We start from the raw sequence: 24,958 nt of genomic DNA, 5'->3' as shown, positions 1-24,958 counted from the left end.
CGCCGCACTCCTGCCATGTGATAGCCCATCGAACAGCTCGTCGCACACCTCTCACAGTCCCAATCCCTTCCTACGCGGATTCCTCGCCCCGTTCGCCCGGCTTTCGCCCCGTTTCAACTCCCCCGTACCCCCTGGGCAGCCCTGCGTTTCGGAACATACCCCGGGCGAGGGGCCGCTTAGCGCTCGCCCTGAAGATCCCACGATGCTTGAGTCCTCTGCCTCGCGGACTTGGAAAGCATCATGGCTGAAGTAATGGCACACAGGACGAATGGGAGCGCTTCGGCGCAGCCCAGCCTGCAACGGCAGCCCTCCTTCTCCTCCTTTCCCTCCTCGAGATCGCCCTCCGCCATATCAATGCGCAATGAGAGCAAGAAAGCCCGGTCGCCGCAGCCTCCCATGCTGCGAGAGGACGATGGCTCCGTTGATTCTTCCCGCAACTCGTCATTGTCTCCAGGAGGGCCACTCTTGAAGAACGGCACGAAGCTACGATCGCAATATCCCGCCCATTCCCGCGAGAACCACGTCGAATATATCCTGGTAGCCTCATTTGACATTGACCGCGGGTCGGTCATGGAGCACCAGTTCCCGAGCCCTATCAGCGGAGACGAGACTATGTTGGCAGAGCTGATGCTGCCGGACCAGGCACACGTTCGTAGCCAGGACTGGACCATCTTCTTCCTACACAAGGATACCACTGCCGAGGAGGAGGAGAAGGAGGCGCGTAGAGCATTGCGGCGCAAGCAGAGGCGGCAGGAGAAAGGCCTGGATGATGACGATGAAGCTGAAGACGAAGACGGCGACGACGAGACGGAGAGTGACGAGTCGGAAAGCGACGACGAGCCGGATCCAGATGGCCCTCCGCTTGTATACGTGCTAAACCTTGTGAATACGAAGCAGGACAACACAGTGAAGAGGTAGGTTCACCGGATCAATTCACCTCCCCGTTGCTGACATAATGCAGAGGCGCCATTGTCAAGGCCATGGCAATATGCACCCGACATCCTTTCTTACACATCTACAAGCCGCTCCTACTCTTAGCCCTGGAGGAGTACTTCAGGGCTCCGGTTATAGAAACGCTTGCAGCACTCTACAATGCTCTAAACGCAATGGACCTGTCATTGCTCCCCAAGCTGTCACCGTTGGAGGGTTTCGTACTTCAAGCCACCGACGCGAAGGACATGTTCATTGAGAAGTTTGAGCGGATGATCAGGCGGCGCAAGGCCGAGGATGCGGAGCGAGATTCGCTCCCATCCGCAACCTCTGCCGGGTCCGTGCCAAATCGGAAGAACTACGCTCCGCCACGAGATACTCACGAATTCGAGTCAAAAGTCCTCTACAACGGAATTCCCGTTCCTATCAAAGTTCCGACAGCCCTGAACCCTGAGACAGTTGGCGACTTCTCCCTTATAAAACTCATTCAGACTTTTTCCACACCACACACGACGTCACCTCAGCCATTCGCTCTTCACCCGCACCTCACAACAAGTGGCGCCTTTACCCATCCCATTATCGTGCTCGTCAACGCCCTCCTAACGCAGAAACGCATCATCTTCATCGGGCACAATCGACCATCGAGCGAAGTGGCCGAAGCCGTTTTAGCAGCGTGCGCCCTTGCATCTGGTGGCCTCCTGCGGGGCTTCGTTCGCCACGCCTTCCCCTATACGGATCTTACCAAAGTTGACGATCTACTCAAAGTCCCGGGCTTCATTGCCGGTGTCACCAATCCGGCATTCTCATACAAGCCCGAGTGGTGGGATCTGCTGTGCGACCTTCCCACTGGTCGTATGAAGATCAGCAATCGCATCGAAGCTGCACAAATAACAGATGGCCAGATCTACTTCCAGTCACAAGGCATCCCAGTAGGTGCTGCGCAGGCAGGTCCGGACAGCAAAGGAGCTATAGATACGACTGGTGACACACAATTCATGGAGAGCCTGCTCCAGAGCATATCGAACCGACACGGCGAGAACGCTATTCGCGCAAAGTGGCGTTCCTGGGTCCTCAAATTTACGCGCATAGCCGCCGCCTTCGAGGAGACAGTCTACGGGGCCTCCGCGCTTTATATCGGATCGCACGAAACTGATGCCGGCGCATACGGCGTCTCGGGCCACGGCTTTGTATGGCCGGACGAAGCATCAAAGTTGAGGGAACTTGCCGCCAACGCTCATCGAGTAGAGGGCTGGAGAAGCACACGCTCGTACTTCGGCTTCATTCAAGATCTGGCGAGGCAGTGGGAGAAGCGGCCTGTTCGCGGTATCGACCTAAACCACCAGCACGATAAGCTGCGATGTCTGAAACTGAATCACGATCAGTCTGCAGCTATATATCTAGCGCTTGGCCGCTGCGTTGAAGAAGCCGGGTCGCCTACTTCGGCCGCCTCCGAAGTCGACCTCCCATCAGCGATATCACAGTCACTGACTATCGCAAACGATCCCGACCGCAGACCAGGCGACCAGTTACAGTACGACACTATTTTGCAGCTACTTTGTGTCATTCCAGAAAGCAATTCTGGCCTATTCTACCTGAGTCTGGGACTCTTCCACCCGAGGCAGGATGTGAGGGTGGCGGTGGTGAAACTCCTGGAGAGAATCATGGACCACCCTGCTGGGAGGCATTTTTGGGCGACGCTTGGGAGATTTGCCAAGCTGGCTTTTTTTAGGGTAAAGAGGGAGGAGGTGGGACACGGACGGTAAAGAGCATAGTGCAAGAGCGCCTTTTGACTGGATGATGTATCTATGCTGAAATCTACTGCTGGCATAAGTGCCCATGCATGTTGGGTATGCGAATGAAGACGAGGTCCTTCAAGGTCAGCTCTTGTTTCTAGATTCTCAAAGCCACCGCTGCATGCAAGCCTGAAGAGCCTAGAAACTGGTATTCCAAACCGATGAGCTCCCGCCGACCCGCGGAAATGCTACGATGGTAAAGAAAGTATCCAGGAAATGTGCAAGGCCCAGAAAAGAAGAGAACAACCACAAGTGTCCTGAATGCTGATTCCAAAACCCAGTAGATGCTAGGACATTGGGCATTCGCTCCTGTTACTCGTACGTCCTCTGCCGTGCAATCTTCCGCAGATCAGCCTCTAGCTTCGCACGTCGTTCCTTTGCTTCATTGAGCACGATGTCCAGGGCAGCTTCGTGTCTCGGGGCCAAATGGCCATTGCGTCCACTTTGTCGCATAATGCGCTTCCTCTGGCCGCAAAGGTTCCGCAACACAGGGTCTTCTTCCAGATCGATGTCCAGAAGCCTGACCATATTGTCGATCCGGATCTCCTTATCGCACTTCCTGTTCTGGATCTCGGCATCGTTTTCGTTCTCTAGCCGTACTTTCTTGCATGCCGGCTCTGCGTCTGCCTTTTGCGTCCGCAGTGTCTCCACGCTCGATGGAAAGATGAGGACGGCTTCCGAGATTGGATCACCCGGTACATTCTCAGCAGCTGAATGCGGCCCCCTCGCGGTCCTGGGATTCGGCACGCTGCAGGCACGGCCGGACGTCGCGTCGACGCATAGCATGATCTCTTCGAGCAGGACGCGGATATCGCGAATGGGATATTCTCCCAGAGACTTCTTGTTGTTGCTTCCCCACATCTGGAATTCGCTCTGGACCTGGAGAGCGAGCAGGATGCCCTGGCTTAGGCCCTCTTTGCTGAACTTGGGATACCAGATACGGAGGAGGCTTGTGGTAGGGCCGGCTTCGTACTGGACTTCGGCTGCAGCGTCGGGTTAGCAAGGGCGTGGGTTTGGGGAGGAATGGAGAGATGTGTGCACGGGTGGGACTCACTGCTGGCCGAGCGCAAGTCAATGACTTCTTTTACGCTGCGCTTGTTCCACGACTCGCCGCTCGATTCTGTCCAGCGCAGTTTGCGCGTCTGGCGGTCGATGTGGATCGCGCCCCATCTGGTGGCAGCGCCGCGGCCCAGCTTGTGCCCTTTGAGGTATATGTGTCGGGGCCAGGGATCGGACCAGGTCGAGGATGCCGATGAGGCGACGGAGAGGGCTTCATATTCGTCACTATCACTGACGTCCACGATGCAGATGCCGTCTATTTCCAGAGTGGTTGTGAGGTCTCGGTACTGAACATCTTCCTGGGTGACGGTCTCGGTCTGTACACCTGTACTAGTGGATGTCGCGGTTATTGTCTGCGTCCCTCCGTCCACCACGCCCACACGTTCCGTCTGCACGCTCGCCATCGCGTACACACTACCTTGCTCTTGCAGCCCCGCAAATCTCCATTCCGCCCTACCTCCCTCTCGTCCCTCGAACACTATCTCCAGCACCCCGTCATTCTTGACGATCTTCAGCTCCAGACCCACGGCACTAGCATCGGTGCCATGTAGGTGCCGAAACCCCTCGGCCTTTACCTGCGGGCTCACGTCTTCGAAGTCGGAGTCCGAGAGCGAGAAGTGCTTTGGCGGACGGGAGGCGATAGTGAGCGTGTAGTGCAGTGTGCCTGAGAGGCGGGAGATGTAGAATTGCAAGCCCGGGTGGGAGATTAGTTCGTGCATTGTAGTCGCTTGGGTAGGTTGAGGCCAAAGAGGGCGGGTTTGACGGGAGTGGTGTTGATAAAGGTGGGAAAGTTGACAGGCGCGGTAGCTCAGATATAGTTTGAAGCTGGTATGGAGAGGTAGTCCGGTTAAGTGAGGGGGGTTAGGTAAAAGGCATTAAGATGATATAACGCAGGTCGAAGGCTAACGCTAATACAGAAATCAATTAACAGCCAGCCTGAAGGATTGCAATGGGTCGCTAGCGTCGAGGCTGGAGGGAACAGAGGGGTGAGTGAGAGTCAATTTTGTACTAAAGTATGAACTACCGGAGCGCGCTCACAGCTAAGGAGGATGTGAGTCTGTGAGAGGAGAGAGGCCGTTGGGATGCATCCGCTGGATTTAATTTTTTTGAACTATTCATAGCAATGCATGCAATCATGGAATGAGCGACCCCTTATCTCCGACCGCGCAACACCAGAAACGAGTGACTCTTCTCCGCACTAGACATCACTATCGACTTGCAAACTTCAACCACTGCCTGGCAGCCACAACTAACCGCGTCAAGCTCCCTGGGCTTCGCCTCAGTATCTAGCAGTCCCAAGACCAAGACTGAATCGGGCCACCAGTGTTGTAGCCCCAGCAAGATCCAACACGAGCAGACGTAGCGTCATTAGAGCAGGAACTGTCCGAGTAATAGGTGATGGTGCACCCAGAGTCGAGGCTGTCAATCGAAAGACTGTGGACATTGCCTACGGAGAGCGTGATTAGTATGGGGACAAGATGAGTGGGAAGGGGAGGGGAGAGGGAAGGAGCCATACCAAGCTGCTGGCAGTCAATCGAATGACCAGACCAGAAGAGGTGGTCACCTGAGTTGCACGAAGTGCCGCTCCAGGTCTGAGCCTGGGTCGCCGTGACAGTGGCAGGGAGGGCGGCCACGATGAGGGCGAGGAGAGTGGTGGTGATTGGAGCCATTGTGTTTTCGTGAAGTGCTGGTTAGAGCTTGAAGCTTTGCTGGATGTTGTAGTCTTGAGAGAGGGTTGGAAGTGCTGTGGTGAAGAACAATCAGAGGAGGGCGCCTTGGTCTTTATAGTATTCCGAGATGCACAAGGCTAAGCTGCCTGTGTAAGAGGGAGGATGGGTTTTCCGAATTAGGCTCTTGATAGTTTTGAAGAGACGGTCTTCGTACATCGTGAGGGAATAGGCTCCACTTCCTTCCTAGGGTAGATGGCACGATCCTTAGACGTATACCCCTCAATGAGCGGCTGCACCATGTGCGGCCGCATGCGGATACACGGTTGAAGATCTCTGCTCAAACCGGACCAGAAGTATGTGCTGACAGCTGAGAGTTCGTCGCCCATGGGCCATGTGGTAGCGTTGAGAGTCTAGAGAGAGGGATTTGGTAATTGACGATGACTGCCCATGCCTGGTTTCTGCGAGCGGAGATTACTTTCTCCCAGAGACTAGGGATCCACGCTGATGCTGACTGAAGGCTTTCTGGGGTACAAAGCTGCGCGTGAGTAACGAATCCTTGGAAAGGTTGGGACGAAGGAGAAGGCTGGACATTTCGGGATAGATCCGTGGAATCGTGCGAGACCAACTGTTTAGTGCACGCGTGATTCTTGGTCTAGATCTCTCCGTCAATTCCGGGCTTTCTCTAGAACACAAGTCAGTAATTCGAACACATAGATCTGTTTTGGTACGGATGGGCGTTTAACAGAGCGCACAGATGTGATGGAATGGGGGGCTGACTTCCAAGCCTTGCTGGCTTGCTTCCCCGCAAATAGGTCTGGCAGCGGTCACGGTTCAGTGGGCAGACAGCTGAGCTCATCAGCAGAAAGTGCTCCCTAAAGAGCACTGATGATGCGGAGCGTGCCGGTGTGTCGTGCCATGTCGCGAGAGGCCGTGATACCCACCTCAGGTAGTAGCCCCCGCTTACTGATCATACAACCATAGACGACTGGCAGCCAAATGCAGCGAAGCAAGAGAAGAGTATGAAATTAGCGGTTGTAACTTGTCCACACGTGCGAGTAGGGAGCATTGAAAGCGGACCTGCCAAGAAGCGTTACTCTAACTTACCCCTCTGCAACGTAAGACGTCTGCTTACCGTCGCACAGCGCAAATTAAACTAGCCCCCAATAAACCGCAGTTGTACTCGGGGCTGACCAGACAAGCATACACAAGCATTCTCTTCAGCGCATGAGTTAGTTGCTGACGCCAGCGGTGCTGAAAGTGCAGGGCCTGATGGGCATTGCTCCTGTTAGGCAATGCTGTCTTCGGGTGTTGCCGAGAAGCAAACAATCGCCGTCTGACACTCGAGTGTACCTGCATCTTGCTGCGGGGGACAATGTGGAATGCTGATTTGATCGGTCGGGATGGTGAAGGAAGGACGGACGAGAGCGCACGGTTGGTAACTTTGGCCTTTCCGCGCTGATTACTAATCAGTATCTGGCACGTGATCAGAGTGGTAGACACGCCTGAATGCCTTCAAAGGAAGTAACAGCAGATGAACCAGCCCTAGTAGACCATCTAACTACACGAGAGGTCTTTGTGACGGTTCTGGCAACGCAGAGCGTTAAGATCCTTGCATCTATATAAGCGGCAATGGTTGCGAACGGAAGGCAAGTGCCCATATAATACAACCATGAGCTGAAACCCACCCTCCAAGCTTTTTACTCTCTCTGAGGTCCGCTCGCGGCGGATCTCCACACTAACAGAATATCTTATACGCCTTCTTCCACCGCGGCCACTGAGCTTGCTCAGCTCGCTCCTCTGCGAGAATCGCTGCGAGATTCATTTCCCTCCTTCCACTAGAAACATCAATTTCATGGGCCCGCTTGAACTTCGTCTTGTACCAAATCTTAAAGACAACGTAACAGAGTACGACAATCGGAAACGCTAGGTAAGCCTCGAAGAAGGTTTGGACGCGCTCACCGGCGGTCATATCTGCATAGCCCACTGGTGCAAAGCCAGTCCAGAACTGCGCGATGAGGATGAGAATGTTGAAGATGAAGCCGACCCAGGACCCCCAGACGGTAGCTTGTGATTTAAAAGCTAATTCGTCAAGCGTATGGCCTTGCAGTTTCCATGCCTTTCGGAAGCGGATGTGGCAGAGACAGATGGAGGCCCAGTTGAAGATAGCTGCGAGGCCGGAGATGGCGAGCATCCATGTAAATGCTTTTGAGCGAGTATCATCGCCGGCGGCAACAATGTAAGCAATAAAACCGAAGGCGGACGAGAAGAGAATAGCTACAAGGGGTCTGCCGGAGCGGTCGATGTAGCCTAAAATCCTTGGGGCTTGTCCACGGTCGGCCAGCGCGGCGAGAGTACGCGAAGAACCATAGATAGAGGAGTTTCCAACACTCAATACGGCGATAAGAATAACGACATTCATGATTGATGGGACCGCACTTATGCCGGCGTTCTTGACTGCGATAACGAAAGGCGAAGCGTTGGCGTCGCTGGAGGATGAACCAATGAGGCCTGGGTCGGTATAAGGAACCAGACAGCCCACGATTGTTAAGGAAACCAGATAGAACTGGTCCTGTTAGTACAGATACGCGCAGGTTAGAAAGAGAATGAACCAACCAGTGTAATACGCCAGAAGACTTGCTTGACGGCGGTAGGAAGCGTTTTCCTCGGATTCTCCGTTTCGGCAGCACACAATCCAACTAGCTCAGTGCCTGCAAATGAGAAGGCAGCAGTAACAAAGACCGAACAGAGACCCTTGAAGCCATTATGGAAAGCTCCAGGGTTATACCTGTGGGAATCAGCTCATGTTTACCGTGCGGGAACTGTTTCATCGTACCAAAACTTTGCGCCCATGTAAGGCTGCCCAGGTACGCCTCCGCAGTCAATAATGATTCCCAAAATGACAAAGCCGATAACAGCAACGATTTTGATAATAGAGAAGATGAACTCCGCTTCTCCATAACCTCTGACACCGAACAGGTTGATAGATATGATTACGAACAGGAAAATGGTTACCCAGGCGGCAGGGTTGACATCACGAGCGCCTTGCCAATAGGATAACGTTATCGATGCGGCGACGATCTCCAGGGGAAGTGTAACGAGCCACGAAAGTGCGTAGCTATACAAGGTCAACACTGCAATATCGTGACTGCCCTCGCAGTAAAGATGGAATACATACTTCCAGGCCATAGCGAAGCCCCAGGCAGGATCCAGGAATCGGGAAGCGTATACGGCGAATGATCCAGCGACCGGATATGCTACAGCTAGCTCACCAAGAGCATGCACCGTGCAGTACAGCATGATTCCGATCAATCCATACGCTAGTACAAGCGAAGCAGGCCCACCAGCTTGGAGAGCGGCGCCAGAACCGACGAAAAGACCGGTACCTGCGAAGTGACTCGTCAATCTCAACACGTGATCATCTAACTCAGGATGAAGCTTTTGAAGATAGCCACTCCTTATCAAGCCCACTCCAGGTCATCGATAGCCGGGAAAAAATGGTACTGACCAATTGAACCTCCAATAGCAATCATTTGAAGATGGCGGTTTTTCAAATTCATGCTCAGTGCTGGTTCAGCGGGCGGCTGATCCGGAAGAGGCTTTCCCTCCGAATCGACAGCTTCCGTCACCATCCTGGCGTTTGGGTTCCGCTTAAAGCTGTCCCTGAAGCGCGTCCATTTCGAGCCAGTCAAGGGCTCACTCGTTCCCACGCTGTACTGCGGCAAGCCCGAAGGTGCGTATGACTCTTTCTCCACATCTTTGTCCGCCATGTTGATTCGAAAGGAAGGATAAGATGAAAGGACCCAAAAGAGTAGACAGGGCGAAGGGAGGTTAAGTAGCTGTCGTCTGTCTGTCAAACCCCGCAAGTACGCGACCTACCAGGCGGACCGGCAGCTGTTCAAGATGCACGTATTGGTAGGGCAGGAAAAAGCACCGGGAAGAACACCCGTAAAACCGCGCAACAGCAGGTATCCACTTCGTATGACCCTTGATAAGGGATGACATCCTGTTGGTCCGCCCGCAAAATATCCATCCTTCGAAGCGAAAAGTCGATAGGCGAATGACGGCGTGGCTAAATTTTCGTGATGCCCGACAAATGCGGCGACTCTCTTATCAGTTGCATGCAGGGCGCATGCTCGTGAGAGGCCTGAGATCTCATGGTGTGGTGTGGGCGATGCAGCCAATCCCGTTCCAAGGCGCGAGAAACGATCAGCAGGAGCCAACCTGAGGATCGCTGTTCAAGCTTTCGGAACCAAGAAAGACCAGTTTCGTGCCCAGCACTCACGCAAGTCCGACGATATCCAGAAGTAACGTCTTCAGAGGCTGTGGGAGGATTACTGAGGGTGCAGAGGCATGTCTCGGGAGGGAAGGTGAGATCTGAAACTGATTTTCCGTCAGAGAGTGGTGGAGAGATGACGTCAGAGAGCGTGGGAGGCTCACCACAAGCGCGCCGCTAAGCTTTGCTCTGGCGGCAGATCGCCACGGCGGAAACCTCTTAGCAAGAGGTTATCGTTATAACTGGCGCTGTATCTCAGAATCTGATCTTGCACGACAATAGCGGGCTCGCTTCCTTCAACATTTGCTTGTAAAGCGCCTTTCATTCGCTACGACACGCTGAAGGCCTCAAGCCTCTACACCTTCCGCCGGCAGGTCCCGAGATTCCTACCGAAGAATGCAAGGATGCAAAGCGCAGCTATGAGATGCGCAGAAAAACATTGCTCGTACTGCGGCCACCGGGTTATGATGACTCCGGTGTCCGAACTCGTGCCCAGCTACTCAAACCACTTTTCGTATGCCCTTCATTATCCACAAAGCAGCCCGCTTGCCTTGAGGGTGCGTAGGGAACAGTGCAGCGCTAGCCGATACCATTGCCAAGTTACCCATCGCGCCCTCTTCCAATTCTTTACGCGCCTCATACCTTACTGGTCGTGGGTTTTGCAGCGACGTTTATCTCCTTGATCAGCATCGCCCCCTTGTGCCCCTCGATCTTACGGTACCATCCTCGGAATGGCGCTGCTCCGGCAAACTGTACCTTCTTGAGGTTAGGCAGAAGTGCCAGGAGATTCGCGGATGGCAGTTGGTCCCACAAAGCCAGCTCGACGATTGCCTCGCGCTCTTTCCGCGTAAGGCGCGGCTCCATAGCGAGGAAGTTGAACATGACGTTATGAGACTCGAATGCCAGCCTATTCAGCTTGTATGGGAAAACGGAGGTCTCGAGATAGAGCTGTCGAGAGACTGCGTTGAGCAGTGTGAAGCCCTTCGACGTCTCGGGTTTCGGTCTCATGTAATCGACAAAAGGGTTGCGGCGCCCTGTCATCACCTCGCAGTGATATTTGAAGATGGGGACCGATTTTGCGGAGCCGTCTTTGTTCTCCGAATTATCATAGGTCTGGAACCCGATCAGGATCGTGTTTCCGCCGAGCGCATACTCATAGATGCGTTGGCGGACATCAGCGGGCAGACGCAACAACGGTGACTTGGATTGGTTCTCAGCCCACCTAAAGCGAGGGTTAGCTCAACGCCTGTTGAATGCTCTGGAGCTCATACTTACAGCTTAGCTTCCTTTGAGTCTTGTCCCATACGTTTGCGGAACAGGTCCCTCGACGGCGCTGGGGTCTCCGGTGAAGTGTATTCCTTCTCCCTCAGTAGGAACGCTCGCTTCGGCGCGTTCTTGACCACACGGGCAAAGCGTTTGGAAGTCTCCGATGTTTCGTCGGGGCCGCGGACGGATGTGGTCATAGTCGGCTTGCTGATGTCTGATCCCTGGTTTTGTGGTGCCTTCCCATATCCATTGATGCCATTCCCCTCGCGGCCATTGCCGGACCCGCAGCCTTTGGTGGAAACGGCGGGTCGAGGCGCTTTCTTCGCCTGCATAAGATGGTCAAAGTTCTTGCGGCCGCCATGCAGGGATTCTTGCGCGCGGGGAGGATAGTGTCCGCCTTTGGCCTTGTAGTGATCAATCAGGCCCTTAAACGGGTCCGGCTTCTGAACCTCGTCCACATCCATCTCGTCGGCAGGCAGCGATATCGGTCCAGCGAACTTCTTCGACTTAGGCATCTGGTGCGGTTGTGTGCTTGAAGAGATCGAGGAGACAGAACGAGATTGCGGCTCAGAGCTAGTCGGGTGGTTGGACTTGCGGCGTTTGCGGCTGAAGCTATCGTCGGGTGGTGAATCGTGCTCAGAAGGAGCCATAGTCATGCTCCGTCGCGTGTAGGTTCGCTTGCCCATTTTGAAGGATTAATGGAGAAAGTTTGGAGAGGTTGCAAAATAATGGTGGTTAAGTTGCGGCAGTCGTGTTGAAGTATATAGTGAGGCTGGTTCATGAAGTCGCAGTCGCTTTGGGCGAGTGAAGGCGCGATTATGGGACTGGGCAGCTGGAAGCGACGCCCCACTATAACAATAGTTCAAAGCGCACAATAAAAGTTTGCGCATTGAATGTGCGATTTTTGGCTGCTGGTGAAAACACGCACCAAGACATTTACGACGTTGACGCGCCGTCACGTAGGCACTAATCGAATAAGGTTAGCGTAAACCCTTTCACAACCGTCATCCATGGATGTAGGAAGCATGCTTTCGTCTAAATAACACGTTATCTTGACAAATAAATTGAACAATGGCGCCTGCAGGCGATAGAATTGAAACGGTCCGGCTTTGTACTGTGCCCGAGACGCTTTAGAGCGCGAAGGTTTGGTCACTGTCTCGCCGTACAGGAGCTTGGCCAGTCCCCCTTCCCGCAGTTCGCAAACACTCAAAAATACTCGTGATTTTCCTAACACCGACCGATGGTTTTGCAGGGTTGAGGCTGTGTGATTCGCTCACCGCTTGATCGCACAGCTTCATATTTCGTGTTCCAGTGCGTCAAGGAGGCGCCGGTCCACAAAAGGAGAATATGAACAATCATAGGATTAATCTCTCCTAGTTGATCTCTAAATAGTTGCCGATCCTGCCCAAATATCTTCAAGATGTCCTTCGAAGTCCCCCTATGGTTAGTGATCGAGATAAAGGTGTTTGGATTTCGATGACCATCGTCGTTGTTGAGGAGCTTTCTGGGGCTCCTTTTTCGTTGGCAGCTTCGTGCCATGGTTCGTGGTGGGCTACGCCCTCATCCGCGCCCGAACCGTTCTTTTCTATCGACTTATGCCACCTGCCCGTGGTTCTGTGATTCTGTGATATCCTGTTCCCTTCTCTTAATTTTGGCGTCTTTTAAGTCCTTTTGTGCGTAGGCAGAAGCTCTGCTTTGCTGTTAGTCAGCATAACCTCTATAGGTTGGTGACTTAAAACGAGAAAAAAATCAATCAATCAGTCAAGGTATTTGGATCGTTCGTGAACCCGTCATCAAGGTCCACCCGTACACGCAGGACCCTCTCTTCGTTTTTCTAATTTCGGACATGCCTTGGAACTTGGTGGACATGAAGGGTGGCGTCGTGTAGCGTATCGTTTAACTAGGTCCTTTCGTAATGGACTTTGAATGGATTCTGGCTTTTCATCTCGGTCAGGCTGTGGGTGCTTTATGTGGCAATACGGAGGACCCACGCTCAAGTCCCCGAACGAGTATTCAAGGTCTTGCGCACAAGATCGAGAGACTCCTCTAGCTTGTCAACATTCGAGTCGCTGCAAGGGTCAGAATTGGACGGGTGATCTAGCGAGACGTGCTCAGAGAGGAAGAATTCGGACTTCCCAGAATGTTCATCAGCGTTTACTATAGAGAAAAATTCGCGTATATGGTTCGTGTATAAGGAATCGCTATGAGTGCAGACCATACGTATAATACCAGGTATCTGCGGGTTCCGTAGGAAACCCGTGTGAGTGGGGCTGTGGAGTCGCCTCTGGCTCCATGCAGAAGCGCGAGGCCTACGCTAAGCGCAGTCAGGAGCCGCATAATGAAGAACTGGGTCGAAGGAATGAACGGTCGAAGAGGAGTATATCGACTTGCTCTGATGGGGCGGAGGATATCTTTACAAGAACCGGAAACCAAGTTTTTTGACTTATCCAACTGTGTGCTAAACTAGCGCCGGTTCTCCAGTGGCTTGATTGCGATGGTGTAGGGTCTGACGAGCATGTTGTGGACATCAGTGTCAGTTAGCCACAACTTTACGCGACCGAAGTCTCAACTTTGAATAAAAAGCCCAGCCTCTGGTAAATATGATCCACTACGTCCTGCTGCGTTCTGTTGTACCTCCCGGGCTGAGCAATGTCGCAATGGAGCTGAAGTCAGTGCAGACTCCACTCGTAGCAACTCACAGACGGGAATGACGGCCTCTGCGGGTTCAAGTCGGGGTGAACGAAGCGCAAGGGATGTTTACGAAGAGGATGAGAGCCTTTAGGTTCGACTCTACATGGCTGTTGCTGGCAGAGTCATCGGCAAAGCTATGTGAAGGCCGTCAGAGTTGGCTATTCACTACCAGGTTTACCTTCAGTATGGATTCGGCTGAAGAAACATCGGCACGTATGTAGCGCGGATAATTGCATGCACTGAATTGTGGGGCCGCGTATTGTTGCTTCGACACGAAAATGATGCCGCCCGACGAGAGTGGAGTGCGCAGTGTGACGACGAGTTTGCGCGGAGTTGGGGTTAGTGCCAAGCCGCTAACCGTCGGCACAGTGAAAGCCGAGGCGAGTTTTCAGGTGATAGGTATCCCCTCCCGTCCTCCCACGCTTCCACCACCATCAAACGCCATCCCGTCGGTGAGGCTTCGGATACCTGGAATAGAATCCAATCGCATCCAAGCGGTTCGCACGCGCCCTCTTCTTGACCTACTGTAGTTCAACGTCATCTAAAACTAACAAATCAGGGATCGCACCGTCGAGAAAATCGGGCTGAAGATTACCCATGGCGTGCAGCCAGCTCCATGTCTCCCGAAAACCCTTTGAAAAGCCCCCCTGAGGCTGCAGCAGCCTTGCTTGCAATGAGCCGCGGCAACGATAACGAGAGTTCAATTTTCCTCACACACAACTAGCGCCATGCGATTTCTAGCTCCTCTCTTGCGAGGAAGAGCCCCCAGTAGCCTAGTCTTCCAGCAGCCGTCCGCTGGGTGTTGATTTCGGTCCGGAAAATACCATTTTTGGCCGCTGGAAAAGGGAAGATGCTGCAAAGAAGAATGCTAAGCTGTTGCCATGCTTTGTGGATCTAAGTACAGCCGCCAAGCTGTACTTACCCCTGACTATCTTCGTATCGTCGTATTTCTCTCCAGATGGGGATCCTTTGAGCCCAGAATACTGGAAGCATGTTAATTTAACGCTTTTCACCTTGTCAATTTCGAAACGGGCCCGTAATTTGTTATACACGCTCATGGCTTTATCAATGGGGGCTGCGACCATCGCGCGTCGCGATTGCACACTAAGACCCTTGCGAGCCACGACCCGGCCTTTCACTCCAGAGCTTCGTCGTTTCGAACACTACAATGGTGCATATCGATAGCTTCAGCGTCGGTACCGTTGCCGGTCTGATCGCCGCCGGCATCTTTGTCGGTATAAACAGTCCTAGAACCACGGCCAGTGCGGATAATACGCTAACTTCGAGCAGTTCAGTTTGCGGTGCCCACGATATTTCCATTGATCCTAGTCGGGGTTTTGAAGAAGGAGAATACTGCGGCAACATGGTATGACATCCCTTGGCTCGAACTGAGCTACGTTACTGACCTCTTCAGGTCTGTGGTGGGAAGGACGTTGCATTCTTCACACTGGCCAACAATCTTACGGTCAGATTCCGCAAGCGTACGCGGAGTCAGGGGTAGCATCAGATTGATCGCTCTTTTCGAAGTCTTCTTCCTTCTCCTCGTTACGATCGCCTCTATTGTCACTCCACTTGGGCTTTATGAGACGATCGTTCCCGAAGATGGCCTGAAGGAGGAGACTTTTAGCTATGCTGAAGACAACTCCTCGATGGGCATTGGGTGGGCCAGTCCACCATTAGCCGAGAGATTGGTTTGCTGAACTCGATAGGACTCTCCCGAGGCGTAATGATTTCGGCCCGTCTCGGATGTGCTGGGGCATTGGCCGACCTGCAGTGTGCCCATGGTCAAATACGGTTATCAACGAGAGCTTCAACGAGACCATGTACACCGCCGATCTCCCAGAGGGGTACGACGTCCGGCTCCCCAAGAACATCACAGAGATATACAGCGCCGGCTTGTCCAAACTACCACAGACAGTCGCAAGCACGTTTGACATCCAGTGGAGAACTTATCGAAAAGTACTTAAGGACAAATTCATGAGAGATGGTCAGCCATATCTCGTAGGTGACTACCGGCATCTCTCGCAAATGGTGCTTAACGATGCTTGGGAAGCTGTCGCGGGCCTTATTGTGGACACGAAATCCGGCGGCATAGGCTTCCGAAATCACTCCACGCCTCCTCAGCTTCCCTTCGGGAGCCGCTGGTCGGAGGACATTCTCTTCATTGAACCAGAAACCGAATGCGTCGACTTGAACATTACTCTGGACTTCAACATACCGTATTCGAACGACGCCCTAGCGAGCGTGGAAAATATAGTCATCACCGATCATGGAGGGTTTGCAAACTTCATCAAGGACATCCCTTCGTGTAAGTCCTACTAGCTCTCCGTTGTCATAGCGCCTGTTCGGGCATGCTGATTCTCCCGCTAGACGATCAAAACAAGACCTGGGCAAACGCTAACTTACGGGACCGCGCGTACTTTGCTGCTTGGTTCAGCAATGTATACTCCATGTTTTATCTCAACGTTACTAACCCAAAGAACAAGCAGTTTCCACAGAGATTTCAATATGTGAGCTCGACTGTTGGAAAAACTTTCCCTCTAGAGTTAGCCGATTTCACGAGTTTCAAGCCCACGTATGATCAGTTGATCATCAATGGGGAATACGGTGCCTTCCTGGTATGTATGCTCATGTCCCCGAGCCTACGCATTGTGGACCCTGAAGCCCTTCAGTCAAATTCCAGTGCTCTCTCATTTCCTCTCGCGCTTCCGTCCATATATGCCCGGTTCTCCATCCACACTCTCCACCGAAGCCGTGTCAAGATATGCCAAATGCACACGTACAGGGCTAACCTAAGCCACGCAGCAATTACCCGACGCCCTGTTGAACGGCACGCTCTCGAACTCGACTTACCCTAACCCTTTTAACATCGTGGAATCCAACTTCACCGACATTGGTAGGGAAAACTATAATATCTGCTAGCTAGTTAGTACTAACGTCTTACTCTAGCGCCGGCATGTTCGAACAGCGACGACTTCAATTTTGCCAATATCTCAAATATCGCAGTCTCTTGTGGCATGATCTATGGCGCGGCTCGGAGACGGGATGGCTCCGCGTCCCTCTTGTTTGACCCTGGCACCGAGTGGACAATCCCGATGTACTCCTGCGCATCTGCGTCCAAAACATCGATAAAGACTGTCTCGTTCCGATACAATGGTACGGCTGGGCTGCACTCCCTGGACGTTGTCGATATCAAACCAAAAACCTATGCGACAGATGAGGAGAAGCCGCTATGGGCTGTCGAAAATTTGGGGTTGAGACTTGGAGATGTCAATCCGGTGTGGGGGATCACTCTACCGGAGCATGACAATCATCCGAACATATCGACAGCCAGGCAAGAGTATTTGTATCTCCCTGGGTTGGCATCCACCATTCTAGGCGTCTCACCAACCAGCTCGAGTCAGAATCTAGCTGGCGTAGACTTCTACTCAGGCATTATGGCGGTGGCTTACAACATGGACGGTGTCGACGCGAACGGAGGCTATGGAATCCCGGACTACACTGGTAAAACCAATTTGGCCATATACAATCGATGGCAAGAGTACTCTCGAAATGCAACGAAAGCAGCCAGAATCATTAACCTCATCTGGACAGACATTAGCGCCAACGCTGTTGTGGGTGCGAAGAGCCACCTGCCGTCCGAACCGCTTCAGAATCTAGCAAAACGCGACGAAGCTCAAGCGCCGGTTCAAGTTCCGATCACAGTGTACACGCGCCGAGTACGATTCCACCTTCGCTACGGTATTCCCGCCTTCCTTGTTTTAGCGCTTTGTGCGCTCATCAGCGTGGTCGCGCTCTTCTTCATACTTGTTGGACGGGCAACACCATCGAACATGAGGCGATATCTCGATCAGACGTCTGCTGGGCGGATCTTGACCACCTTCTTGTACACCAACGACTGCCCACCAGGTACTTCTCGGACTGACTGGATCCGCCTGGTGGGGAGGAAGCGAGTTGACATTGGTGGGCTGTATCCGCGAGCGACAGATCCTACAACAGGAGCTCCTTTGAGTTCCGGAAACACGATTGGCGCCGTTGGAGCAAGCTCTGCGGCAACGTTGGCATACGGCAAGATGGACGAGGCAGCGATCAGCCTGAACTCCCTACCATCTCCGCAGCCATACTCGCCCGTCGCTGGGGGTGGTGCAGCGCAGAGCTATTACAGTCAAGGGGCCGACTCGATGAACAACTCCCCTTATACTTACGTTCCGCCCGGATCCGGCATGCTAAGCCCCCACGCTGGCTATACGTAGGTGCATCTATCCGAATCCTATGAGTCTTGCTAACCTGCTCGCCAGCGAATACCGGTCTGGTGCGGTGTCGCCGATCAATTCGAAGCCGCAATGAAGAGTGCAGTGTAATGGATAATGGATGATGTAGAAGCAGTGCGAAGTGGAGATAAGCTTTTGAGGGCTGACAAGAAGGCTGCACAGCACCACCACCAGGCAGATGCTCAATTCTGAACGAACAGTCTCCCTGCCTTTCTTGTGTCATTACGGAACTAGGATGGTAGCTGCTTCATGAGCCAGTTTGAAGGCCTTCAAGTCGTTTGGCGCTCATCAAGCGGAGAGTGTGAAGAGAGCTTAGCTCTGGACAGCGACTTGACATTTGGTACGCCGACTCAGGCACTCAGAAAGCCTCATCTCTTTCGGTAGATAGACGGGATGATCTCCATTTCCTCATGTCGACGTTATCAAACAGCCATGTTGAACTCAACCCAAGCAAAATGCCGCGAATTTTCGCTTTCTGCGATAATTGGTCGAGAGAAAGGAGGCCTGAAGCTGAGACGCTAGATCGATAGAACCCCTGAACGCCATAGTTATACGAGGCCACGGACCGTGCGTCCTCGCATCATCACACGAGCCGCTCGCTTTCTTCGTTTTCCACAACGTTTCTGCAACGCTACCCCTCGACCTCATATCGATACCTTGACAAGCGCCGGCCCGTGTCTAATAATGAGCGCTCAGAGTAGAAAGCAAGTAAGGAACTAAGACCGTTTAGGTCTGGGGCGGTTGCTGCCTTCTGGATGAATGCTTCGAGGATGATTAGATAGAGTACGGCGCTTGTCCACAACCATTTGCGTGGGGTGAAGATCCGAAAGCCCGGCGGCTTACAATACGGAAGTTCAGCTTGACAGGGGATGGGTGCGGATGCAAGTGCGGATGTGGCTATGACTACCGCAGGAAGATACGACACTGAAATAAGGTGAGAGAAATTGGTCGTTGTCTACTGGATATAAGGCGCGTAGAAGAACCCCCTAGTTGAGTCTGTTCCTCTTTATTCGTCAACCTTTCTGTCGCTCTCTTGGAAGTTTTTCCTCTCTTCTGCTTCTTTCATATCACTCTCAACTCCAATCGCTGAACTCGAACAACCACCCCTTCAAGCCCACCATCAAGATGCATTTCTCAACCTTTCTCCTCCCTCTCACGCTCGCTATCACCGCGGTCTCCGAACCGCTAGCCGAGCCGAAGGCCCTCCCCGCCGGCATCAAATACGCTGCCCAATTCCGCCGCGAGCCCACGCAGCTGATGCGCCGTCTCGACGTCGATCCAGAGCTCGTCTGCGGCGACAACTACAACGACTGCGGCAACGGCTTCTGCTGCTCCTCCTCCGCTCAATGTGCCGGCGAAATCTACGATATCCCCGTCTGCAAGGACCCCACTGTAACGGACGGGCCATTCCAGGGAACGGCTGCGGCGACTCCCTACAAGGACGTGGAAGGCGTGCTTTCAAGCTTGGGCTCGGTATTGGCCGAGATCACAGCGGGGAACATTCCGACGCAGTTTGGCGGTGCTTCGACAGCTACGGGCTCAGTGCAGGGTGGGCAGGAGACTGGTGGTGCGGGACTGGCTGGACCGGCGGCGTTTGGGAAGACTGCGGGCGTAGTGGCAGCGATCTGGGGCGTTGCTGCTCTTGGTGGCGCTGGATGGCTCTTGCTATAAGAGGCGGAGTGAGAGGACTTCGGGAAGTCGTTGGCCAGGCTGGTCAAGTGAGGATCTTCTGTCGCTGGACTATTTTGGACGGATAAAGGTGTCTCTCTTAGGACAGTTTCGATTCCCTAGTAGCTTTTAATGCTTGTCTTGTGATCGTGCTCTCGTTCCAAGGTCCTTCTCTTTCACGCTCTGAGCGATCATTTCGATCATTTCAACTGCACCAAGAACAAGTCCATCGATGATCCTTCTGGCTTAGTCACCCTTCACCGGCGATTGGTCTCTTCGTCTGAATCTCGTCTGCTATCTTCGACAGCAGTGAAGGGCACGGGCCACTCGCGCTCACCTGACAGCGCGTTGCCCAAGGGACCGGGGGCGCGACTCGCCTTCACTTCGGCTTCACATAAAGCGTCGTCTAATTTTTCAGCATAACGCCCACAACACCACAACAACAATAATCCTCGCTCCGTCTCGGCGCCGTCGTCCGCTTCGCAATACGAGGCAGCATGCCAGGACTTCGCAAACGTAAGGCTTCTCATCTTGCTGCGACGCCACATGTCTGGCAAGGTAGCTGTTGCCTCGCCGTCAGGCTGGGGACTGCCCGCTCCAAGCGAGGCAACAGCTACCCCCGACGCCAGTTCAGATGCGCTTGCTGACACTCCATCCCAGAGCGCGATCCATTCGGATTCAACGCCGGATTTCCGGACCCGCCACCGGGAACGGAAAACTGGGAGCCTGACCCAGACAGTGTTCCCAAGGCCGGCGGCATCAAGGACTTCCGGTTTAACCAGGACCCGGAGATCAAGACAAAAAAAGCTCGCCGCCAGAACTACCAAAACTACACTCGCAGCGTCAGTAGCGGTGTCAGCCCTGCTCGCAATGGCATTTTCAGTTCCCCCCTCCAGTCTACGAACCCGCAGCCCGTGAAGGCGCAGGTTACGACCGCGGAGCTTCTAGCGGAGGGCTGGCCCCAGCCTGAAATACGGTCCTCCGGCCCGCCTCGAGATGGCTTCAAGACTCCAGTCTCTTCGCCGCCAGCCCCACAGAAGCAAGCGATATCCCCTGCTACACCCGCTGCTCCAGCCACTCCCCCGAGTGCTTACGTCCCTCCGCATCTAAGGGCTCGAGCATCTGCGGTCAATACTCGCGAGTCTGGCGGACTGTCTGCCAGCCTGAACGCTCCTGCTTCCTCAGCGCAGAATTCTCGGCCGGCTCCCGCTGCCGCACCCACCAAACTGATATGGGCTGTTCCCGAGGCCACCACCGCTTGGCGGGCCCCGTCCAGACGGGATTCCGCCTTCACGGCTACGGACACTCTGGTCGATGACCCTGACTCAATGGCATCGCGGGACGAGGACGTGGCGAGGCGGCTGCAAATGGAGGAATACGGCGTGGACAATGAAGAAGAGGTACGTATTGACCGCGATCGCATGCCAAGCCATGCCAGCACTCATTGTTCGAAGGGGCTTGAAATGGAGAAGCAGCTTCTCCAACAATGCCAGGCACGGGTGGTCGAGGAGCCGGATACAGTGCCCCAGGAAGCCTACGAACGTCACGTCAAGATCCAACAGATCGTGTGGATGGAGGAGGAGCTTCTTGTGGAACCCTATCAGCGCGCCAACGAGGAGTTCTTGAACTCTCTGGACTCACGTAGCTTCGACCAAACCTACAAGCGCACCCAGGCAGATCACCAGAAGTGGTGGGAAGGCCGGTACCGCAAAGCACTCGACATTCAGAAAATGGAGGAGGAAATCAACATCAAGGAGAGACGCGCCAAAGTTGAAGAGATGATGGCAATGGATGCTGCCGAGCTAGACCGCTTCTATGCTAAGGTTGAATCCGCCTGGCAGCTCGCGGCATTCACGGCACATGAGCGCGAGATGTATGGCGTCGATGGTCTTCAGTCAAAGGCCCCGAAAATGAACGTCTCCCCGGAGGACTTTCTCGAGTCCGATGCTGGCGACAGTTCCTTCGGTTCCGACCGGGCAGTCTTTAGTGACGATAGCAATGACGAGGACGAGGACGATGACGATGACGATGACGACGCCGGTATCATTGTCTATAAGGGGGTGGGACGCAAGTAAAGTAAGTTCCTTTGCAGCTGCATCATGGCAATGAGACTAACTAAGGACAGCATCCATCTTGGCTTCCTCCTCCTCTCTGCAATATCGCCAAAGTTCCTCCGCGGTTACTCACATCTAATGGCTGAAACGTGCGTGCTTGAGCACTTCTTAGGCTGCACAGCTAAGGGGGTACTGTACTATCGTACTCGTCCATGCGAGAGCTGCAGGATTTGGCCGGCGTTTGGTATCCCGAAGGCCTCAAGGCTGGATAATTGCTCGGCAGGATGTATATATCAAGAGGGCGGCCAAAATAATCAGTCCACTAAGGCAACAGAGTATCAGACCCTCCATCAGGCGGAGTTTGTCGTCCATTGTTGACTGTAATCTGACAATAATGAGCGTCTTGATCGTAACCTTGTAATCAACTAGTCACTAGTTCCACTGAGAAGGCGCATTTAGCAAGGAGACTTCGGATTTTCCGATGCTCTGCCTCTTGCCCGCTCGGAGCTCGCGCGACCACACTTCTGGAAAGAGCGCCCTTGCAGTCAACGCCGCCGGCAAGGACCGCCAGCCGCATACCTGGCGTTCTCTCACCGTGGCCATGCGTAGACAACAGCGCCATTCTCTTGCTCTGCCCAGCACCATTGTCTCGCTCCGCCGTCGCTATATCCAATACCCCGTTATCCTTCCCAACTTCATTTATACGACTCCGGCATTCGCTAATACGCCGGCACGTCATCGCATTGGCTATGCTCCAATCACTCGACGGTCGTTGGAGAGCAACCAACTCGTCAGAATGGTTCTTTGCTCCGCCCAGGTCCCCATCTCCAGCGTCCGTCCCTCTTCCAGGCTCTCCAAGCCATCCACCCACTCTCTCCTCACCCGGACCGACGCCTCCGAACTCGCCCAAGCCCCAGCCTCTGCCAGGCCCAGACGCTCCGCAACCAAACGGCATTCATGATCCATAGGAGGATCTCTACTCTGTTGACATTCAAATCCCCGAGGGCTACGACGCAGAAGCCGAGCACCGGGAACGAGAAGAGCGTACGAAAGATGTTGAGAGCCTCTTCCACGAGGCTCAAAACGAACGCCTGCAACGCGAGCGACTCGAAAATCTAGAGCGGAGCAGAAACTCGCTTTCACCGCTGCCTACTGGAGAGGTGCTCGGTCCAGATGGCGAGTATGGCTGGGTCCGGTTTGGCACAGGCCAACTCGTTCGATACTCGAATGGCCACTTAGTCACCTATTCGCCTCTCACAGACCCTTTCAAAACGGAAGCGGCTTGGCTTCGGGAGAAAGCCCTACGGAAGAAGCTTCTCGAGAAGAAGAGCGAGGGATTGCACCCCAGCATCAAAATGGAGCTCGACAAGCTACGTCGCATTCAAATTTGGGACTCAGAAGTCAAGGCTAGACTGAAGGAACTGGTGAGTTAGCGGACTTCGCACCAACTTCATTGTCACTGACGAGACTATAGTATGATCCAAGCAGTTCATGGAAGGCGTGGGAGAACGACGGGAAGATGTTGGAATATCAGCACGAGCAGCAGGTTCAGTACCAAGAGGCTGCGAAACGGAGGATGATTGAGGAGTGCAGCCAGAAGATGCGAGAGACGTCCCTGGGCCCGAGGCCTCCTCTTCCCGAGCGAGCGCAGCGGGGCAGAACGAACGGTCGTACAGACTCCTCCTCCTTTAACCACGACAGAAGTCTAGCCCTACGGCGAGTGCCTCGCACTATCCAAGATCTCAAGCCTCTCGAAGATGTCGAAGATTCTGGCAGCGATGTTGCGGTGCCCCCGAATTCTCCGCGCCCAAACCTGAAGAAAGAGCAAGAGCAGGTTTTCGATGGCTTTTCCGATATCGGCGCATTGGAGAATGATCCAGAGTTCCTCCGACAGCAGATAGAGGAATATGAGCTCTACAACAAGCACCAGAAGTTGAACGAGGAAAAGGAGAGTCTAGAGCTGCTGAAGCAGCAAGAAGCACTTGAGTTCTACGCTAAAGAGAAAGAGAAGAAGGACAAGGAGGAGAAGGAGAGGAAGGACGAGGAGAAGGCGGAACCCTTGAAGCCAGCGAAGGTGAGGTTTGCACTTGACGAGTAGAGGCCGGCTGGAAGCTTACTGATGCTGATGTGAAGAAACAAGATGAGGATCTTGGGAAATGGAACAACGATGGATCGAAGGGTGTGGTTACTGAAAGCCGGCCCTCATGGTGGCTATGAAGGACATTTCAGGAGGGAGGCTGTTGTCCAGACCATTTTCCTTTTTGGGCGTTATTTGCTTGCATAGTTCCTCGCGGTCGGTACTGCTGATGGGATCTTTGCGTGGAAAGAATGCAGCATTGTTTTCAAATGCTTATACGTCTCGCGCAAACGCGCCATGTCTTGTTCTGGTCAAACACCGACAATGGAGCTGAGACACTTGTCAATGCCAGGGTGTTCGCGCGGCGTTTGCATTACACTTAAAGCTGTGGGACTTCTTCACGTTCTCTGACGCGAACAGGTAGCTCAAATTCCGCACCCATGGCACAAGAAGAAAGTACGACCCTTCACCATCACCCTGGAAAGCAGCATACTCAGCAAGCTCGTTCCACGATTCCAAAAAATCAGACTGAGAATTCACCACAAGACACGTCGTCACTGTCGCAATCAAAAAGCATCGAAACGCCGCCGGCTCCGAAGCCATCCCCAACAGCCACACTGCACAAGAGCAGAGCTACGACACCCGCAATCACGCTCACGACATACAAACCCCAATCAGGAATACCCTCAGAACTTTCGATTACCACCTCCTGCACTGCACGCGAGTATCAATATCCGCCCACCTACGACATGTCTTCCGCGCTGCAAGCGCAGCTTGAGCCGGCCTCGTATTTCGCGAAGTTTATTGGCGGAAGCGGAGACGTTACCATCGCGAAGGCAAACCTGGAGAGCTACTTTGAGGAGTTAAGAAGGGAGTTTGAGGAGAAGACGGGCAGGATGTGGGAGCCGCTGTTGCCGGTTAGGGACGTAGTTTGGAGTCTAGAGGACGATGAGGGGGAGAGCGATGGGGACCAAGAGGATGGATGTGAGGAAGGGGATGGCGTCGGGTGCTTGTAGGCATTGTGAGAGTTTCCTGGGCTGTCATTGATGTATGCATCGGAGGGTGGAGGGCTAGAACGAGGGCAATACATGTTGAGAGCAGTCAGGGATCTGAGTTATGATTAGCACTTTAATTCAAGTTTGCCAATGTCCCATGACTTGGAGGCCGTCAGTGCGCCGTGAGATTGGAACGGTTCTTCATTTGGGC

General features: G+C 53.6%; 10 protein-coding genes across 10 annotated transcripts; 5 read left to right on the top strand and 5 right to left on the bottom strand.

The window, feature by feature from the left end:
* Nucleotides 1–15: 15 nt before the first annotated feature.
* On the top strand, nucleotides 16–2,964 carry BU26DRAFT_447658 (spindle pole body interacting protein). Its single transcript, XM_033824658.1, has 2 exons — nucleotides 16–914; nucleotides 962–2,964. The coding sequence occupies exons 1-2, from the start codon at nucleotides 241–243 to the stop codon at nucleotides 2,691–2,693; spliced, it is 2,406 nt and encodes an 801-aa protein (XP_033689708.1). The 5' UTR covers nucleotides 16–240; the 3' UTR covers nucleotides 2,694–2,964.
* Nucleotides 2,965–3,035: 71 nt separating this feature from the next.
* Nucleotides 3,036–4,501, bottom strand: BU26DRAFT_546863 (uncharacterized protein; the record flags this gene model as incomplete). The annotated part of the gene is made up of 2 exons (XM_033831861.1): nucleotides 3,036–3,706; nucleotides 3,778–4,501. The coding sequence occupies 2 exons, from the start codon at nucleotides 4,499–4,501 to the stop codon at nucleotides 3,036–3,038; spliced, it is 1,395 nt and encodes a 464-aa protein (XP_033689707.1).
* Nucleotides 4,502–5,068: 567 nt separating this feature from the next.
* On the bottom strand, nucleotides 5,069–5,452 carry BU26DRAFT_559364 (uncharacterized protein; the record flags this gene model as incomplete). The annotated part of the gene is made up of 2 exons (XM_033832693.1): nucleotides 5,069–5,229; nucleotides 5,299–5,452. The coding sequence occupies 2 exons, from the start codon at nucleotides 5,450–5,452 to the stop codon at nucleotides 5,069–5,071; spliced, it is 315 nt and encodes a 104-aa protein (XP_033689706.1).
* Nucleotides 5,453–6,028: 576 nt separating this feature from the next.
* Nucleotides 6,029–6,853, bottom strand: BU26DRAFT_143819 (uncharacterized protein). Its single transcript, XM_033819862.1, has 3 exons — nucleotides 6,585–6,853; nucleotides 6,394–6,529; nucleotides 6,029–6,134 (listed from the first exon to the last, which is right to left on the bottom strand). Exons 1-2 carry the CDS (start codon nucleotides 6,806–6,808, stop codon nucleotides 6,478–6,480), a joined length of 276 nt encoding a protein of 91 aa, XP_033689705.1. The 5' UTR covers nucleotides 6,809–6,853; the 3' UTR covers nucleotides 6,029–6,134; nucleotides 6,394–6,477.
* Nucleotides 6,854–7,131: 278 nt separating this feature from the next.
* BU26DRAFT_143788 (AAT family amino acid transporter) lies at nucleotides 7,132–9,370 on the bottom strand. Its single transcript, XM_033819861.1, has 5 exons — nucleotides 8,958–9,370; nucleotides 8,628–8,835; nucleotides 8,286–8,567; nucleotides 8,066–8,237; nucleotides 7,132–8,015 (listed from the first exon to the last, which is right to left on the bottom strand). The coding sequence occupies exons 1-5, from the start codon at nucleotides 9,217–9,219 to the stop codon at nucleotides 7,188–7,190; spliced, it is 1,752 nt and encodes a 583-aa protein (XP_033689704.1). The 5' UTR covers nucleotides 9,220–9,370; the 3' UTR covers nucleotides 7,132–7,187.
* Nucleotides 9,371–10,205: 835 nt separating this feature from the next.
* Nucleotides 10,206–11,891, bottom strand: BU26DRAFT_514563 (uncharacterized protein). The gene is made up of 2 exons (XM_033827866.1): nucleotides 11,001–11,891; nucleotides 10,206–10,947 (listed from the first exon to the last, which is right to left on the bottom strand). The coding sequence occupies exons 1-2, from the start codon at nucleotides 11,675–11,677 to the stop codon at nucleotides 10,362–10,364; spliced, it is 1,263 nt and encodes a 420-aa protein (XP_033689703.1). The 5' UTR covers nucleotides 11,678–11,891; the 3' UTR covers nucleotides 10,206–10,361.
* Nucleotides 11,892–14,537: 2,646 nt separating this feature from the next.
* Nucleotides 14,538–18,212, top strand: BU26DRAFT_143758 (uncharacterized protein). Its single transcript, XM_033819860.1, has 8 exons — nucleotides 14,538–14,917; nucleotides 14,973–15,048; nucleotides 15,097–15,342; nucleotides 15,392–15,990; nucleotides 16,053–16,300; nucleotides 16,488–16,578; nucleotides 16,632–17,931; nucleotides 17,981–18,212. Exons 1-8 carry the CDS (start codon nucleotides 14,851–14,853, stop codon nucleotides 18,027–18,029), a joined length of 2,676 nt encoding a protein of 891 aa, XP_033689702.1. The 5' UTR covers nucleotides 14,538–14,850; the 3' UTR covers nucleotides 18,030–18,212.
* A 386-nt stretch (nucleotides 18,213–18,598) lies between these two features.
* BU26DRAFT_546858 (uncharacterized protein) lies at nucleotides 18,599–19,624 on the top strand (the record flags this gene model as incomplete). Its single annotated transcript, XM_033831860.1, has 1 exon — nucleotides 18,599–19,624. The coding sequence occupies exon 1, from the start codon at nucleotides 19,079–19,081 to the stop codon at nucleotides 19,622–19,624; it is 546 nt and encodes a 181-aa protein (XP_033689701.1). The 5' UTR covers nucleotides 18,599–19,078.
* Nucleotides 19,625–20,118: 494 nt separating this feature from the next.
* BU26DRAFT_500404 (uncharacterized protein) lies at nucleotides 20,119–23,773 on the top strand (the record flags this gene model as incomplete). The annotated part of the gene is made up of 6 exons (XM_033826496.1): nucleotides 20,119–20,137; nucleotides 20,282–21,692; nucleotides 21,747–21,824; nucleotides 22,135–22,507; nucleotides 22,644–23,099; nucleotides 23,150–23,773. 6 exons carry the CDS (start codon nucleotides 20,119–20,121, stop codon nucleotides 23,771–23,773), a joined length of 2,961 nt encoding a protein of 986 aa, XP_033689700.1.
* Nucleotides 23,774–24,192: 419 nt separating this feature from the next.
* On the top strand, nucleotides 24,193–24,768 carry BU26DRAFT_559359 (uncharacterized protein; the record flags this gene model as incomplete). Its single annotated transcript, XM_033832692.1, has 1 exon — nucleotides 24,193–24,768. The coding sequence occupies one exon, from the start codon at nucleotides 24,193–24,195 to the stop codon at nucleotides 24,766–24,768; it is 576 nt and encodes a 191-aa protein (XP_033689699.1).
* Nucleotides 24,769–24,958: the final 190 nt, after the last annotated feature.

This window comes from Trematosphaeria pertusa (assembly GCF_010094035.1).
Source record: "Trematosphaeria pertusa strain CBS 122368 unplaced genomic scaffold BU26scaffold_2, whole genome shotgun sequence".
NCBI lineage: Eukaryota > Fungi > Ascomycota > Dothideomycetes > Pleosporales > Trematosphaeriaceae > Trematosphaeria > Trematosphaeria pertusa.
Note: the sequence above shows the minus strand (reverse complement) of the source record. Positions and strands in the feature narration are given on the sequence as shown.